Source organism: Cannabis sativa, chromosome 3, assembly GCF_029168945.1.
Source record: "Cannabis sativa cultivar Pink pepper isolate KNU-18-1 chromosome 3, ASM2916894v1, whole genome shotgun sequence".
Taxonomy (NCBI): domain Eukaryota; kingdom Viridiplantae; phylum Streptophyta; class Magnoliopsida; order Rosales; family Cannabaceae; genus Cannabis; species Cannabis sativa.
In genome coordinates this window covers 30,136,458-30,152,887 of record NC_083603.1, presented here as the reverse complement: position 1 = coordinate 30,152,887, position 16,430 = coordinate 30,136,458, and the positions used below count along the sequence as shown (strand labels likewise).

The 16,430-nt window shown below is 35.4% G+C and overlaps 1 protein-coding gene across 1 annotated transcript; it reads left to right on the top strand.

Moving 5' to 3' along the window:
- Positions 1 to 5,976: 5,976 nt before the first annotated feature.
- Positions 5,977 to 8,310, top strand: LOC115711518 (protein SODIUM POTASSIUM ROOT DEFECTIVE 2). The gene is made up of 3 exons (XM_030639871.2): positions 5,977 to 7,352; positions 7,605 to 7,680; positions 7,901 to 8,310. Exons 1-3 carry the CDS (start codon positions 6,660 to 6,662, stop codon positions 8,086 to 8,088), a joined length of 957 nt encoding a protein of 318 aa, XP_030495731.2. The 5' UTR covers positions 5,977 to 6,659; the 3' UTR covers positions 8,089 to 8,310.
- Positions 8,311 to 16,430: the final 8,120 nt, after the last annotated feature.

The following is a 16,430-nucleotide window of genomic DNA, read 5'->3' as shown; positions in this document are numbered from 1 at the left end:
AAAGGGTAATCTAGAAGCCTATCATCCTCAGAAGAGGAATCATCAAGGCTATCTTTAGAGGCAGAAGCCTTGCCTTTATCTCTGGACACAGGTGGTGGTCTGGCAAGCCTAGCAAAGTCCTATCCTCCTAGCCTGATTAACATATGGGCATTATCAGTTGTGCCTCGTCATGCTAAACATTGTCGAAGATCCCATTCTCTCCTGGTTGTAGTTCTAGCAATCCTAGCTAGGGGAACGCCATCACCAGACTTGCCTTTTCCTGCTTAGGTGCAGGCTTTCCCCTTGACTAGCCTCCTCTGCCATAGGAGTGTCGTTGAGACCTTCGAGAGGGCATTCAGTAGCCTTAGTACTATGCACAGGAGGATACATGTCGTACTTCCTAAAATTTTCCTCACAAGTCAGGCTACAAATGTCGCACTTCTCCATAAAAAGAGACAAGATATGATTGGCTCTATCCCTCAGCTGGAGAGTGGGGATTGAATGAATGAATGTTGGCACCCTTTGAAAGTGGTGACTGACGTACCTCATATCCCAGGCAAGGAAATACTTCCAGGAGTATTTCCCCATTTTTAACATAGCCCTGTCGTTGGTGCCTGCTAGCCACTGATAGCCTAATTGGCTAAAGTAGAAGTATCAGGACCTTCCCTGCTTCGAAATAGATTTCAGCTAAAAGTAGTACCCTATCTCGTAAGGTGAAGGTTGTGGCCATCCTAGCTCTATGTAGAGAATGAAGAGCGTCAAAAGGTACTTGATACCTTTCAAGGTAATCTGGGTTAGACACAGCTTAAAGAAGTTTTCTATGTCCCTGAAATAGGGATGCAAGGGTAGAATCGCCCCTTGCTAAATATGAGGAGCCAACTAAGCCTTCTTGTTGGATGGAAGATGATGCACCAACTGATCCCTAGTAGGCCTGACACATTAGGCTCTTCCCACGAGTCCCCCTTCCTTGATTCCGTCAAGTTTCTTAGCTTATAAGGAAGATGGAGGAGATACCCATCGCTGTTGATCCCCGTACTTAAGGACCCATGTCTTGGGGGCCTCTTCTTTTCTTCGACATGGTTAATCCTGACTTCTGGTAGATGACCCTGGGCATTCAAAGGTTGCCTGACCTCATCATGAGAGCCTAAAAGATTAGTTAAGATCACTGTACAAGTCTTATACTGCCTCTTGGCAGTACTTGGCCTGACAATAGATTCAGATTGCTCGACTGCAGATTAACTATTTGGACCGGTCGCAGTCTCCTCACCCTGGTCGACCATGGGTTGCTAGGCCACATGCTCCTCTACTTGGAGGCCCCATGCTATTTAGCTTGAGGTTGTTCATCCTTGTCGACATGACGGACCCTCCATCTTGTCATCAACTTAGCAATATGAGGGTCCTAAGGAGATGCGCTAAGGGACGTTTGTTTTGTTCTGGTCATGGTAGGATTTGGCTCGGAATGTCTGGCAACAGTGACAACAGTCTCAGTTGTAGGGAAATCTTCATCTAAAAGAGTTTCTTGACCAGTGGGCAACGTGTCAGGCACACCATCTTGGACAATATAGGTCCACTTTCTAAGGAGGAACTGCCTCCACCCATGGTTCAATTTTTAAATAAACTGACCGTAAAATTCACCGCCTATTTGCTCCAAATAGTAGTGGTGTTGGACCTCAAGCTCCAAAGAACCGCTGCTAACCTCAAAATCGCTTGAGGAGCTACCCAAAGAACCCCTGGAAGAAGAGCTGGTTCAATGAACTGGACGATGATCCTCGTAGAGAAGACTTAGCAAGTCTTCGTCGATTCGGTTGTCACCTCCCCAAAAGTCGTTCGGGTTCATCTATGTAAAAAAGGCAGAGGGAGGCAAAAAACTGGACGAAATAAAAAGACTTAAACAAAGCACAGGTCAACTAAGGGTATTAGCTAGACAAACCTAATGTACAAAGTCGTTAATTGGCAATGTACAAGATCCAGGTGCAAGAAATTAAACAGACATTGAGCTTAGGCCGCTAATTGGCCAAGAGAGTCTCAACCTAAGATATGCCATACAGATCGTTCCTACAGGAATCAAGTACTGGATAAAGGTGAAATAATCTCGAAAAGCCATACAAAGTCTTTGCAAAGACTAAGTATTGGTTAGAACCGGCCAACCCAATGACACAAAAACCACATACCATGAACCGGCCAGACCTTGGGTACAAAACCATGAACTGACTAGGTATGGGGTTCAAAGTCATAAATTAGCCAGGGTTCAAAGGCTTGAGCCACAAACCGACCAAAGTCCTAACTTAGAAGTATGGGCCGACAAGGGTCACAAACAAACCCTATGTGCTGGCCAGAGGCTCTTGAGAATAAAAAACTTCATTTTTTAAGAACTTAAACATTGTTCTTTGTGTTCTTCATGACTCAAAGAGTCAAGAATCTAAATGGAGCCTAAAATCTAATATTTTTTATCAGGAAGTCATACATTATGCGTCCTAAAGTGATCATGTGGATTATAGTGTAAAAAATAATACACTACAACGTGAGAATCAATGATTTCAAAAATCTTGAAAAAAACATAGTCATCAATGGAGGATTCAAGAAAAAAAATGAAAAAGTGAGATTTGAAGACTTACCCACTGATGAAGGTCGTTGTCGATGCTTGGGGGATGGTTAGATCATTGTAATAAATCAAAAACCTCGAGAAATGGAGGAGCTTGAGGTGTCGGGTGTGATGAGGAAATGAAGAGTTGCTTTTTTTTTTCTTTCTTATAGAGAGAGTTCAAAGAAAAGAGAGAGGTTGTAGTGAAGTTAATGAAAATGAAGAAAAGTTGAACCTTGTGTAGGTTCTGTAGTCTTTTCCCCCAAAAAACTTAGTGGGTGGTTATTTCTCCACAAGAATAGTCGTGTAGAAGACTCACAATTCATAAATTAGAAAATGTGTACCCGAAACATAAATCTCCATAATGATTGGCAGTAAAGTCATTTTTTGTCATGGGCCATATGAAAGGTCAAATATTTGGCCAACCATTACTGCCCACCTATAGTTTTTTACAACCAAAGCTGGATTTGAAAATTCCTATCTGTCCAGACGTCTGCATAGGGACGTGGGGCAAATATTATCTTAATTTTTTCTCACGTGACGTGACGTGTCCACATAGGCAAAACTGAGGCCACGTAAAATACATCCTATTAATAGATGAGTAAAGTCACCTTGCGCAACACGTCAATTAAAAAGAGTTCCAAATAATCAAGCAAGACCAAGATTGATGGAAATGGCCAACCAAAAGGTTTTGGCCGGACCATACCTTGGCCGGCCAATGAAACCTATGTGCTGGTAAGGCCCTAAGTATAGGGCTGGTCGGCCAGCATGTACAAAAGAGCTTAAATGATTAGAATCTGCATCAAACTTCGTAGACGAATAACACCTTGATTTCAGTTACGGGATGACTCCAACTGTTGACCGAGGTTTTCGGCAACCAATAAAATAATAAAAGATTAAAGAGCTGTAAGAAATTAAGAGAATGATTTTTACGTGGTTGGGGCGTTAATGAGCCTTAGTCCACGAGTCTGTATATTTATGAGTGTATTTAATGCAGAGAATGTTCTTGGTGAGTATTTACTCTTCTTGCACTTATGCAACCCAAAATTCTCGACCCCCATTAATGAGCTTTGAGGGGGTATTTATAGTGTTTTTATGGGGTGATTCACAGAATTATAGTACATGTATTTCTGTAACTATCAACAAAGTTGGGTGTTTCCAATGAATATACCATGGGTAATGCATGGTCAAATCCCTAGGTGCTGTAGGGATTTTATGTGGAATGTCCTTATTGCCTTTTGACTGATGTGACTCTTCACAGTGTAGCCGTCATTAGACTTAAGTGATCATAGCTTTGTAGGTGCAGATCGGGGGTTGTGTCGTCAGACTTTATTGCGTGTGACAGTTCCAACACGTTTCATCCCATGCGGCATTAAATGCGAGATGACTGCTCAGAATAAGCCTGACATCTCCCGGAGATGCTTTGATACCGCTTAGTTCTCCGGGAGCATAAAGGACTCCGTATGCCTTCTTCGGGAGGCAGATCGCGGATGACGCTTTTCTTTTACAAAGACTTAGCCATTAATTTAAATGTTAAGATCTTCGTGTCCACGTGTCCCTGTGTGGTTAGTCCACGTATATTGGGCAAAATCAGGGGCATCACCAACAATTCAAAAGGATAGGGATTTTCCATCAAATTATCCACCTATTTTTCAAGATATTAGAATAAAAGATAAAAGAGTTGTTTTTTCTATTTTGAAAGGATATTAATCTATTTGAATAGTGATATTTTGTAAGCCTTAAACTATATAAAGGGCCTTAGGCACTTAGAAAAGGAACCTTAATACTATGTCTCTCAAGCTCTCTCTCTCATCCATTCTCACATGCCATTCCTCTCTAGTGGGCCACTTAGTCTATTTCTCTTAATTGTTCTGAATCCGTTCTTACCATTACAATATTCAAGAGAGCCATAACTAAAAATTATAAGATTTAAACATTTAATCTGCATGGCATTATCTCCAGAATTAATACAGCAAAAAGGAGAATAAGTCATTACCTGCCAAACAAGAAGGTCGAACCTCTATAAATTACTGTGTCACTTTATTATTTGTTATTATAATTTACACGTAATGATTATCAATAATAAATAAACTCCGTTGTCAGTTGACCCAAATTCAAGGTCAACATTCTCTAAACGATTTTTTTCCAAAATAACTATTGTTTAAAACATTTGATATTACAAGAGAGAGTCTCATAAGTCAACTTTGTAGAAAAAAATATCAAAAATAAAATTATTTAGCAAAATAAACTTTAAATATATTTATATATTAAATCATTGTTTCAATCAATTACTCTATTTTATATGTATGTATATAAAGAATCGTTTTGGTTTGTAAGTGTTAGATTCGAAAATAGGGTCGGCAGATATGGAGATTGAAAGGAAGAAAAGGAAAGAAAAAAGATGAGGGAAATAAACAATGATGAGCATCTGATTCCATCCATCAAATATGTGAAGGAGAGTTTTTATGAATAGAGAAAGAAAGAAATAAGGAGCACAAATTCCAAATGGTTTACTATATATCTATCTGTCTTTGTAGTGACAAAATTTGTTCCATTGGAATCTAAATAATGCAGCATCATATCTCTCATGAGGTCAAGTGGTGTAAACATCATATGGTCATAGCAATATTACTTTGTACTACTATTGATGTTTCTAGAGAAAATTAATCAAATAAAATAAATAAATAATATTTATTAATAAATCGACTGTGTTCTGTTTTGGGACCACCTTTTAGATTGATAAACTGCAAGAGCAACAACCATCTGAATTGGTATTTATGTTGAAAGAAAATAACTTTACTATTACCATTGCATGCATGATATTATTTTCACACTGAGATATGAGTAACCAGTATTATTTTACAATTGCATATATAAATATACATAGCTTTACCTCCTGTCATGCCAGCTTGTAAATTGACCACTGTTAAAAATTAAACAATCCTTTCCTTTTTATGCATACATATTAGGCACATTAATTAGTCAATTTTTCTAGGAAATAATGTTGATAGAAATAACTATGATATTGTCATTTTTTTTACTATATTTTATTTTGGTGTTTAAACAAAAGAGAGAGCAAGATATGTTTGGAGATTTAACCGTTGGCATTGACTGACTCATCTGACCTATATGTTTCATTTCAAATATGAAAATTGGTGTTATTATTATTTTGTAGGACATGCCATGCCCAGTCAGTCCAAGCATTAATTAACACTACCCCATATACAAATATATATATTATATATATAAGGATATGTCACGGGAACTCAACTCAAATCCAAACAAAAATCTGCATATATACATTAAATTATATTTATTTATGTTTATATATGCTAATTACCCTTGTTTTTCCTTCTTAATTTTGAATGAAATAATATGCACAAAATAGCAGCAACAAAGCATGTGAAGTGCGTATTGCTTCAAAATATTCTGTAGTTATAGACATGAAATATATCTCTCTCCTCCTAAGCCTTAAATGATAACATTTTTTTACAATCTAAACAAAATGATTCTGTGCTCTGGCCTATATGAAAACTTTCAAAGGATAACCTCAAATTTTTCTACATTATTTACTTCACAAATGTTCACATTATTATTGGGTCATCCATACAAACTTGAAAGTTAAAAATATATAAATAAAGAAGTATATATACATATCATTTTCATCCCATTAAAACCATTGAAAAGTTAGTTGCAGGTCATAAATTATTTCCTTATTTTCATTGGTGGCTGCTGTTATTAAACATTGCAAACTGTGATTGGCATGATATTATAAAGGGGTTATTATAAGCCCATAAAGATGCATATTGATATTATAAGTTCCGTACAGAAACAACAAAAACAATACTTCATTAATGTTTACAAATGTTAATCATTTTTAAGAGTTGGGTGAGTGAGTGAGTGAGATTGAAGCTTCAAAAGAAGAATAAGAAACTTTGTGAAGAAGCTCTTTGTTTTCTCTCTTTACTACTTCTACCCCACTTTACATGAACACATTTATTCAGATTCTCTAAACACTTAATTGGCTTTGGCCTAACCTTTTTTTTTTCCTTTCTTTCTGTCTTTCTTTGCTATACCATCATTATATCAAAACATAAAGATGAAAGGTTTAGGCATAGATATATTCTGTGCATCCCAAGCTTCAACTGCTATATGTTTAAGCATGGATGAAGCGTCTTCTTCTTCTTCCTCTACCGCCACCATTCAACTAGGCGGCAAAGCCATTGACCGCCACAATCCAATCATTAGTGACACCAGAAGAGGTGGTGGTGGTGGTGGTGGTGGTAGAATTCTTTCTAGTGTCCCTTGCTCTTATCACCCACCTATAAATCCCAAGTCATATCATCAACTCCAAAAGACCAAGAAAAGCTCTTCCAATGCCTCAAAGACTAAATCAAGTAGTGCTACAAATGAACAAGCCAAGAAAAGCAGTCATTCCTCTAAACAAAATGATCATCAGAAGAGAAAGAGTAGCGCGAAGCTTGATGATTACATCAAAACCAGCTCTTTTACATCTCCTTCTCCTTCTTCCTCTATTCACGGTACTGATGTAGCTAGGAAGAGCAGTGCTCATAAGGCAGCTGATTTGGTTACTCCTCCAGGCTCCACTAGATACCTTTTGAGTGATGCTGCTTTCCTAGATGGCTTGACTGACTATGATCCTGTTTTGGCATTAGTCCCACTTGGAAACAAGAAGAAGACTCAGCTAACTCCAGTGAAACAAGAAGAAGAACCCAATTCTACAACCAAAGACTCTTCCTCTAACCACTCCAAACCACCTTCTTCTGACCAGGTACTTGGAGCTAAACCACCCCTTTGTTATATGTACAGATTATTTAATAGTTATTAGTGATTTTGTATGACCAAGAAGAATCCAGTTTGAAAATTCAATCATGGTTTTTGTTTATGTATCCATATAATATTAAAAGCACCAAATTGTAGAAGATTGTGAGACCAGGTGAAATGAGTTTTAATTTGGTCCATTAATTGTTGAGGGTATTTTAATGGAGCTTGAGTTTTCTTTTTTCTATTCTCTTTTATGCAGGTTGTGGTCCTGAGAGTGTCCTTGCATTGTAGAGGCTGTGAAGGAAAAGTCAGAAAACATCTATCTAGAATGGAAGGTAATAACAACCTCACAAGTTTGTGTTATAGTTCAGAAATTTAAATTAAAAAAGTCCATCCTTTTCATGCAAATCATCTCTGTTTAGAAGACCCATGAATGAATTTTTTGATTATATGAGGAGGAGGAGGAAAGGAGGAGAATAAAATGTTAGTTACAATTTTACTAAAAACAGATAATAAAGTGTTTGTTATGGTATTTTTGCAAATGTGGGAGTGCAGGAGTGACATCTTTCAACATAGACTTTGCAGCAAAGAAGGTGACAGTAGTGGGAGATGTGACCCCAGTGAGTGTATTGGCAAGCATATCAAAGGTAAAGAATGCACAGTTTTGGACAGCATCATCAATCTCATCTGTCACACCAGCAAATCCAAATCCAAATCCTACGTTCAAGCAACAACAACACTAAAAATAATCAAAGGCTTTTAAAGGCTAATCACCTCAGCTTATCTTTGTTGTAAATGCATAATATATCTGTTGATTAGTAGAAAGTTTAAAGTAGAGTAGGAAATCACCTATTGGCTTCTCTCATTTTCTAGTTATGCTTTTGAGTTTGGGATTCTTGTTTATTATTCTCATTAAAAAGAACATATATATAATAATATATATTTGAGTGGAGTCTTTTAAGTAATTATATAATGTCATAAAAAACTTAAAACCATGCTGAGTTTTGGCCCTATATTGTATAGTTTATCAATTCCCTTAACTTTGTAGCAATAGGCCAGGCCTTTGTGCTTCCCAAATATGTTATTCCATTATTACAAGTATTGTTATTATTCTCAAGGATAATAAGGCTTTGAAAATTGCAACTTTCCTGATTGGTGGCTCAAGGCCAAGATTCTTGATTTTTGGTCACATTTAAGTCCATAAGAGGTAAAAGAAAAATGTACATAACAGTGCTCACTGGGCTATGAAACCACAATCCATTTAGCCTAGTTAGTACGGGATGTATTTTGTAAGGATATCCTCTCTATTGGGTCAGGGGTTCAATCCAACAAAACCTCACAACAAAGTGTGAAAATAGCACAAGTGATTTGGTGTAGTGATTTTAGGTATCCCCTTTCTTTTAGATCTGGGGCCCGAAATCCGCATCTTATTATACATACATACAATATATATATATATATATATATATATATATATATACTATATGTTGATGTTAGTTAATGTTAAGTGTAATTAAAGTATGTTCAAATTTTGTAATTCAGTAATGTATTTTTATTTTTTAATTTTTGAAATAAAGTTTGAAATTTTGATTTTTAAAAATTCTTTTTAGCTATTGTGGCTACATTAGTATACTCTTTAGATGTAAATATATATGTATATTATGCTCAAACATATATTTTAAAAAAATAATAATAGCAATAGATACAATATTTTTAATTTATAGTTAGGAAAGTGTGGTTATAATAAAGTATATAAATTATTAGAAACTTACATATACATTATTAATCATTTTTAAAACAAAAAATTGTGTAAAATTAAGGTTTAAACATATAAATTTTTTTTTACATAAATGTGATTATATATAGATATAATTTTTATTTTTAAATATGTATATAATTAAATTAATTTTTTATATAAAAAATTTCTACATAATTTTTATTTTTGAATATATATAATAATATTATAAAATTAATAAAATTTATTATATTAAGTAATTGAGATATTTTGTTAAAGTTGACATAGAAAACTAAAAAATTCCTTTAATCAAAAAATTTCTTTATATAACCACATTTATATGAAATAGATATAAATCTCTATGCGTATAAATTCTGAGAAAAATCTAGCTCAAACCCCTATCTAACTTGGTAGGGTAACTTGATTTACTCGAAAAAGTGAATACACAAATAAAATCAATACCAAGTAATTTGTTTTTCCCTTCATAGCAACAAAAAACGCTCACTTGGATGAGTATGTAATTTAGAGCACTCCCAACAGCTTCTCTACTCTATTCTTTAAAATACTTCACCAAAACTCTATTTTTTTTTTATTTTACCTCACACATTTACATTACACCATACATCAGCTTCTTTATATTTTTCTCTATATCATTTAAATATTATATTTTTACATATATTTTATTAATTAAAATAAAAAAATATATAAAAATGAGTAAAAAGAATAATAAAAAATGTATTAATTTAATGAAAAAGAGAAAGAAAAAGTATAAAATATGTTTTACCTCTTCACTATTCATGAGCTAAATGTAGAGAAAAATTTCTTGGAGTTTGGAATGAGTTATAATAGCTAAGAGTTTAAAGCATTTGTTGGAGCTTAATTTTAAGCTCTTAGCTATTTTTTTTTTTAGCTTTTAGCTATTATAACTCACTTGTTGTGAGTGCTCTTACAAATTAATTGGCTTTAAAACATCAAATCAGAAGAATATTGATGAGAATAAGATGGCAAAGAAAAGGAGTAAAGTTGTTTGTTATCAAAAGTAGGGATGAAAATTAGGTGTGTACTAAGTGGGTAATGCACCTCCCAATTTCGTCCTATTTTTTATTTATGTTCTCCATCCCCACTCTCATCCTCTCGATGGGTTGGAGATAAAGATTTCCATTATGTATGGGGATCATTGAGTAAATAAAATTAAAACAATAATAATAATAAGAAAAGGAAAATTATATTTGAACTCTCAATAAAATATAAATACAATTTTAATGGAAAACATAATTACATTTTTATTTTTGTACAAAATTATCAAAATATAAAATTTTAAATGATAAGTCTATTTTAATTTTTATTATAATTACACCTATTTTTGCTTATAAAATTAACATTAAGTATTTTCTTCAAGTCTTAAAAAAAATTCATTAATAAAGAAAAACAATTGAGGTTTCATATAAACATAAAAAAAATTATGTGTTTAATTATTATATTATCTAATTCTTTTTATTCACTTATATCTATTCTATATAAAATGTGGCTGTATAATAGAATTCTTGGTTTATAAGAAATTATTGGGTGACTTTTTTTTAAATAAAAAAAAATAATAAATTATTAGATGTTGCCACGTAAAGATCAGCATTAAACCTAAATATAATTAATCCACTTAATAATAACCAGATGAGCAATTTCATTAATTCCGAAGATAAATTTAGGACGAATAATTTTTTTTTTTTTAATTACTATTACAAAGTATAATAGTAATTTTTATTTTTATTTAAATAACTATTATGCTTTTAAATTTCAATGATTATCACTACATTGAATATTATTAATTTTAAAATTATGATATTAAAAAAAAACTAAAAAACTAAAATCAAATTAACATACGTGACTTGGCACGTAATATCTATCTAGTATAAATATATATACAAATATAGGCAGCCAATTTTGTGCCCAAAAATGCAAAATACGGAATGTATTCCGTTGTACAACAGGTGGGTTCCAGGATACGTAATACTGTGTGTGAATTTATTTATTTATTTGACAACCGGTTGGTGTGGGTTGGTTTACCGGTTGTCAATTTAATTTTTTAATTAAAAACTAAAAAGGGACAATCAAATCACTGTTTGGGATAGTTAAGGTACGAAAAGGTACAACGAAATTACTATTCTGGATAATTAATAGTACAAACGTATTGCAGAGAGTGGGTCCATATTGTCGGAGTAAGGTTATTTTTCGTCTTTTCATTCCTTCATATCTTTAACATGTTTGTGCGATGGTAATTGAGTATATTATATCACGTACCGTGTACATTTATTGTTTCTGCATGATGTTGAGTAAAACTTGTGTACAAAATATCACGTACCGAGTACGTTCATTTATGTTTCGTAGTACATTGGTAAGAAAAATTTCTTATAATTCTAGAAATTATGTGTTGTTAAATATTGAGTTTTAGATTGGTTTATTTATTTTATTGTAATTATTTTTTATATTAAATATGACCATAGAATTTTTTTTTGTGCCACCTTAGAAGATTGATTTTCTTACCTAAAATAATTTAGTTGTTCATCAATAATAATATTGAGATTTTTTCAAGATGAGATAATTACCATTAACACCCCAAGCATAACATATGAAGTAAATAAAACTAGAATTTTTGAAGCAATGATTAGTGTCATAAAAGTTAAAACATCAATTGGAAAAAAAAAATAGCTACTAATATGTATCACTATAGTATGACTCTTGTGTGGAGGTAGGCGGGTCTGGGAAAAAGGCGTTGGAGTGGTCATTGAATGAGTCAAATCTTGCTTGATTGTTTGCAGATTGTTGCCCGTGAGATCCATTATTCTGTTGACAGTTTGGGCACCGACGATAATCATGGTCTAATGAGCGACAAATGCGACAATGTCTTGAGTTTCTTGGGATCTGCTTCTCCGTTTGGTCATTCCCTTAGATTTCCCATACCCTTGGTTCTCACAACTTTGGGGTCTTCAATAATGTTGGGGTTGTTACGATATCTTCTAGGTTGTGGCGTCTCTCCTTCCGGATTGGAACTGAACTCAAATTCTTCCTTGAACATTAGTGTTATCAGTTCAATCTCTTCCTTTGCACGATTGTACAAATCCTCTGATTTTGATGCATAGAAAGTCATGTTATAAGTTAGTGAACTGAGGGATCCAAATCTAGCCATCTCATAAATGTGTTGTTGTTGTTGTGCCGAGTGGTCAAAATGTAGGTGGAGATTTGTCTTTGCGGTTTTGCTCCATCGCTTCATGAGAAGAGTATTAGGTACTCTTCTCATGTTTAATCTTTTCATTATACCCCATAAATGTCTACAAGGGTACCCCTGACTTTCATAAAGCATGCAACTACAGTGTAGTGCTCGTTGGCCTTCACAGTAATGAACTCGATATTGGAGTTCTGGATGCTGAAACATTCCAATGGTGAATATCTGCCACTCTCCTTCGTCCTCATGACCTAGGACAAAATAATTATTCTCTAAATCAAGCTGCTCAACAACCTTGTGGTACATATTTCTTGTGTAGAATAAAGCACATTGGTTGTAGTACGTGGTCAAGCATGTAGGATTAGGTGGGTAAGGTCGAGTGCATTTGCTTTTGAAGTCATTTGCAGTCTCGTTGTGTCTGAGCTTTGAGACTGTCATATCTATGGTTGTTACAAATTCACGCAAGCAATAATTCTTCTCTAAAAATTTCTTTTAGAGCGGAGTTGATCGATTCGCAACGCTGTGTCGTTCTCATTCCTGCAATGAATGAACCCCTTAAATAAGTTTTTGCCCACTGTTTTGTTGTATCGAATGTTGTTTGGCACCATTCATTATCTGTTAGTTGTTTCCTTTTAATGACGTCTAACCATCTTGCTTCAAATTCTTCCTCCGCGTAGTAGTTGTACATCAGATCTTCAAATGTTTTTAAGAGATCGGATCTTTCACCTTTTTGGAAGCATTTGTATTGAGATGTCAAGCGCATAGACGTTGTGTAACATCTGGCATGTGTTCCATGATGCCCTGTTTCATGGCCACATCTTGGTCAGTAACTACAACATTTGGCTTCTTATCTCCATGGCATTTGAGAAATTTTTGAAGTAGCCAATGGAAGCTTCTCGTGGAGGAGGAGAGCAAACCCGAAGATGCATGTGTTTAAATGGTGGTTGATGCCAATGAGAACAGTGAGAGGCTTAGTGTACTCATTTGTCATGTAGGTTGTATCAAACCCTAGTACATCCCCAAAAGCCACATAGTCCACACGTGAGTTTTCATCTGCCCAAGATAAGTTAGCCAATCGATTCTCCTCGTCAACCTGATAGACAACAAAGAAATTTGGATCCTTCTCTGCGAGACAATCAAGAAATCCCAACGCCCCTTCTTGTTAACTCAAACTTTTATATATCCTTGTTTTGATGATTAACAAATATTTGATTATTATTTGTTACTAATGATTTGTTGATTTTGTAGCAAAATTAAAAGAGAAAATAAATAAATTGGTATTTTTACCAAACTTTTTAAAGCAACCCTAAATGGATTCAACAAGCATATCAAGAGCAGAAGATTCATCAAGAGATCAACAACTCAAGACCCTATTCAAAAGAGGTCTTCAAAAGCCCAAAGTCAAAAGTCAACCCGAAAGTCAAAGTCAAAGTCAAAGTCAAAAGTCAACTCTCAGGAAAAGTCAATATGGGATCAAAAACATGCAAATCAAGCTAGGAGGCTCATCTACATCAAGACTACTAAAAATCAAATGGTATAAATTTACTTTAGTCTTGTTAAAGTGATTTGCATAGCACACAAAGTTTTATAAATTTAAATTTTGGCCCATTCACTAACTTGTGCAACAAGTTTTCTCACACGATAGTCCAAATTTTTTTTTGATTGAATTTCTAAATCACATTTTGTTTAACTAAGAGAACAAAATTGGAATTTTTGAAATCGGATAATCGAGTAAAGAGTTATGCACGTTTTAGTGCCGAAAAATGCAAGTTTTGAACCTGCCTGATTTTCGGCCTACCTATTTAAAATAGGTAGTCCGTTTTTCACAGAAAGGTAGTCCGTTTTAAAATAGGTATGTTGTCGGAGGAATTTTGACAACACCAATTTTGTGCGAGTATTCAAGGGTTGCTTGGATACCATAAAATAGATATGCGAGTACTCCCTTAGATTGGCGAGTACTCAAAGAATATAGTGTATAATATATGCGAGTATTGTAAAGAGTATAGAATAGACACAGAAAAATATAGTGGTTCAGCAGGAACTTCAGGCTCGGCCTGCCTAATCCGCTGTTGAAAAGAGTACTCTAGCTCTGTTTCTTTATTCAGATCAGCCCCCCTTTGAATGGAGGGGGAAGCCCTTACCTATAGGAGTAGGCATCGGTTACAAATAATGGCCATAATGAGACCGTTACAAAATAATAACAATAATATGCTTACTAATCAAATTAATTACAATGGTTATAAATATATGTAACGTTTGTCATGAATGCTCCTTGAATGCTTGACTGTTGACTTCCGTTAATTGGTGTATGTATTCGCGCCTTTTCCTATTGGTACTGCGAGTTCCCCAAATATGCGAGGTGTGCCTTTCTTAATATAGCGAGGTCTCTTTAAGTTAATATTGCGAGATCCTTTCTTTCGGTACTACGAGTACTATAATATTGCGAGTTACCTTTAATATAGCGAGTTCTCTATAGACAAGTCTTTCTCGCGGGGAGGGTAAATTTATGCCTATAACACATGCCCCTAGTTCTTCAATATAGCTTGCTCTGTGCTGGAGAACTTAAAATAGTCCAAGCCCGCGTTTGTCGATGATCATGATGCCTTATTCATGTTGTGCGTCACATTTTCGATTGGTTATCTAAACTCGCAAGTTTCTTATAAGACCATCGCACAATAAAAATGTGAATCTCGCGGGATTCTTTTGGATGTGTGAACCGCTCGTGGTTCATATTGACGCATGGACCTCGCAGGGTTTTCATCGGTGCATGACCCTATCAGGGTTCTTATGAACCTTACGAAGTTTGAATAAATGCAGGAGCCTCCCAGGGTTTGCTTTGTTGTATGAACCTCTTGGGGTTCAAATAAATACATGAAACTCTCGGGGTTCTTAATTCATGGAATGCCTGCGACTAAACGGGTCGCGTATCTGGCATTCATGTATGAACCTCTCGGGGTTCTTAACTCATGGAATGCCTGCGACTAAACGGGTCGCGTATCGAGCGTTCATGTGAACCTCTCGGGGTTCTTACCTCATGGAATGCCTGCGACTAAACGGGTCGCGTATCGAGCATTCATGTATGAACCTCTCGGGGTTCTTAACTCATGGAATGCCTACGACTAAACGGGTCGCGTATTGAGCATTCATGTGAACCTCTCGAGGTTCTTAACTCATGGAATGCCTGCGACTAAACAGGTCACGTATCGGGCATTCATGTGAACCTCTCGGGGTTCTTAACTCATGGAATGCCTACGACTAAACGGGTCGCGTATCGAGCATTCATGTATGAACCTCTCGGGGTTCTTAATGCCTGCGACTAAACGGGTCACGTATCGGGCATTCATGTGAACCTCTTGGGGTTCTTACCTCATGGAATGCCTGCGACTAAACGGGTCGCCTATCGGGCATTCATGTGCTGACAGCATAGAACTCGCGATTTCTGGTCGAGTTATTGTGCACATTAGTCATACGGACCAAGTGTTTGTAAAGATGCGGTCTTTTTATAGGCGCAGGGGAAAAGCACTGGGTCATCGCATATACTTGATATACGTCGCGACTGTGCTTAACTTCTCTCTACGTCCCGCTTTTAATCTTTTTACTATGCGATGCATAGTGTGCGACTAGACCCTGTCTCGGTCGCACCTTCTCGCAAGTTTCGATCATGCGAGGAAATACTCTGGGAATTGCTCCCCTATCATGCCCCTAGTTCTTGCGATGACATGTTGCTGTCTAATCGTTGAACTTTTCTTGAAGGACATTTGATTTGTCACATTGCAGGTGATCTTTAGTTTTACCTTATCGAGGTTTTTATAATGACTATCGATCATCATTTATATTTTCAAGATGCCCTGTCAGCAGAACTGTTTGGGATCTGCACTGTTCGTTAGGACGGAGAGGCAATTTTTCCATGAATTGTCCAAATAAGGCATAGATTCGGCCATATATACGATGTGCTAGTGTTAAAAGTACCGAGCACGATCAGGGGTTCGCAATAAACTTGTTATTTTATCATGCAAAAATGAGTCTTTGGACTCGCCTATTCGTGATGATTAAAATAATTATCGCAATAAATTTTCTAAATAATTAAGCAAAAATGAGCGCACATAGCTCGACAATTTGTAATTACTTAAGAA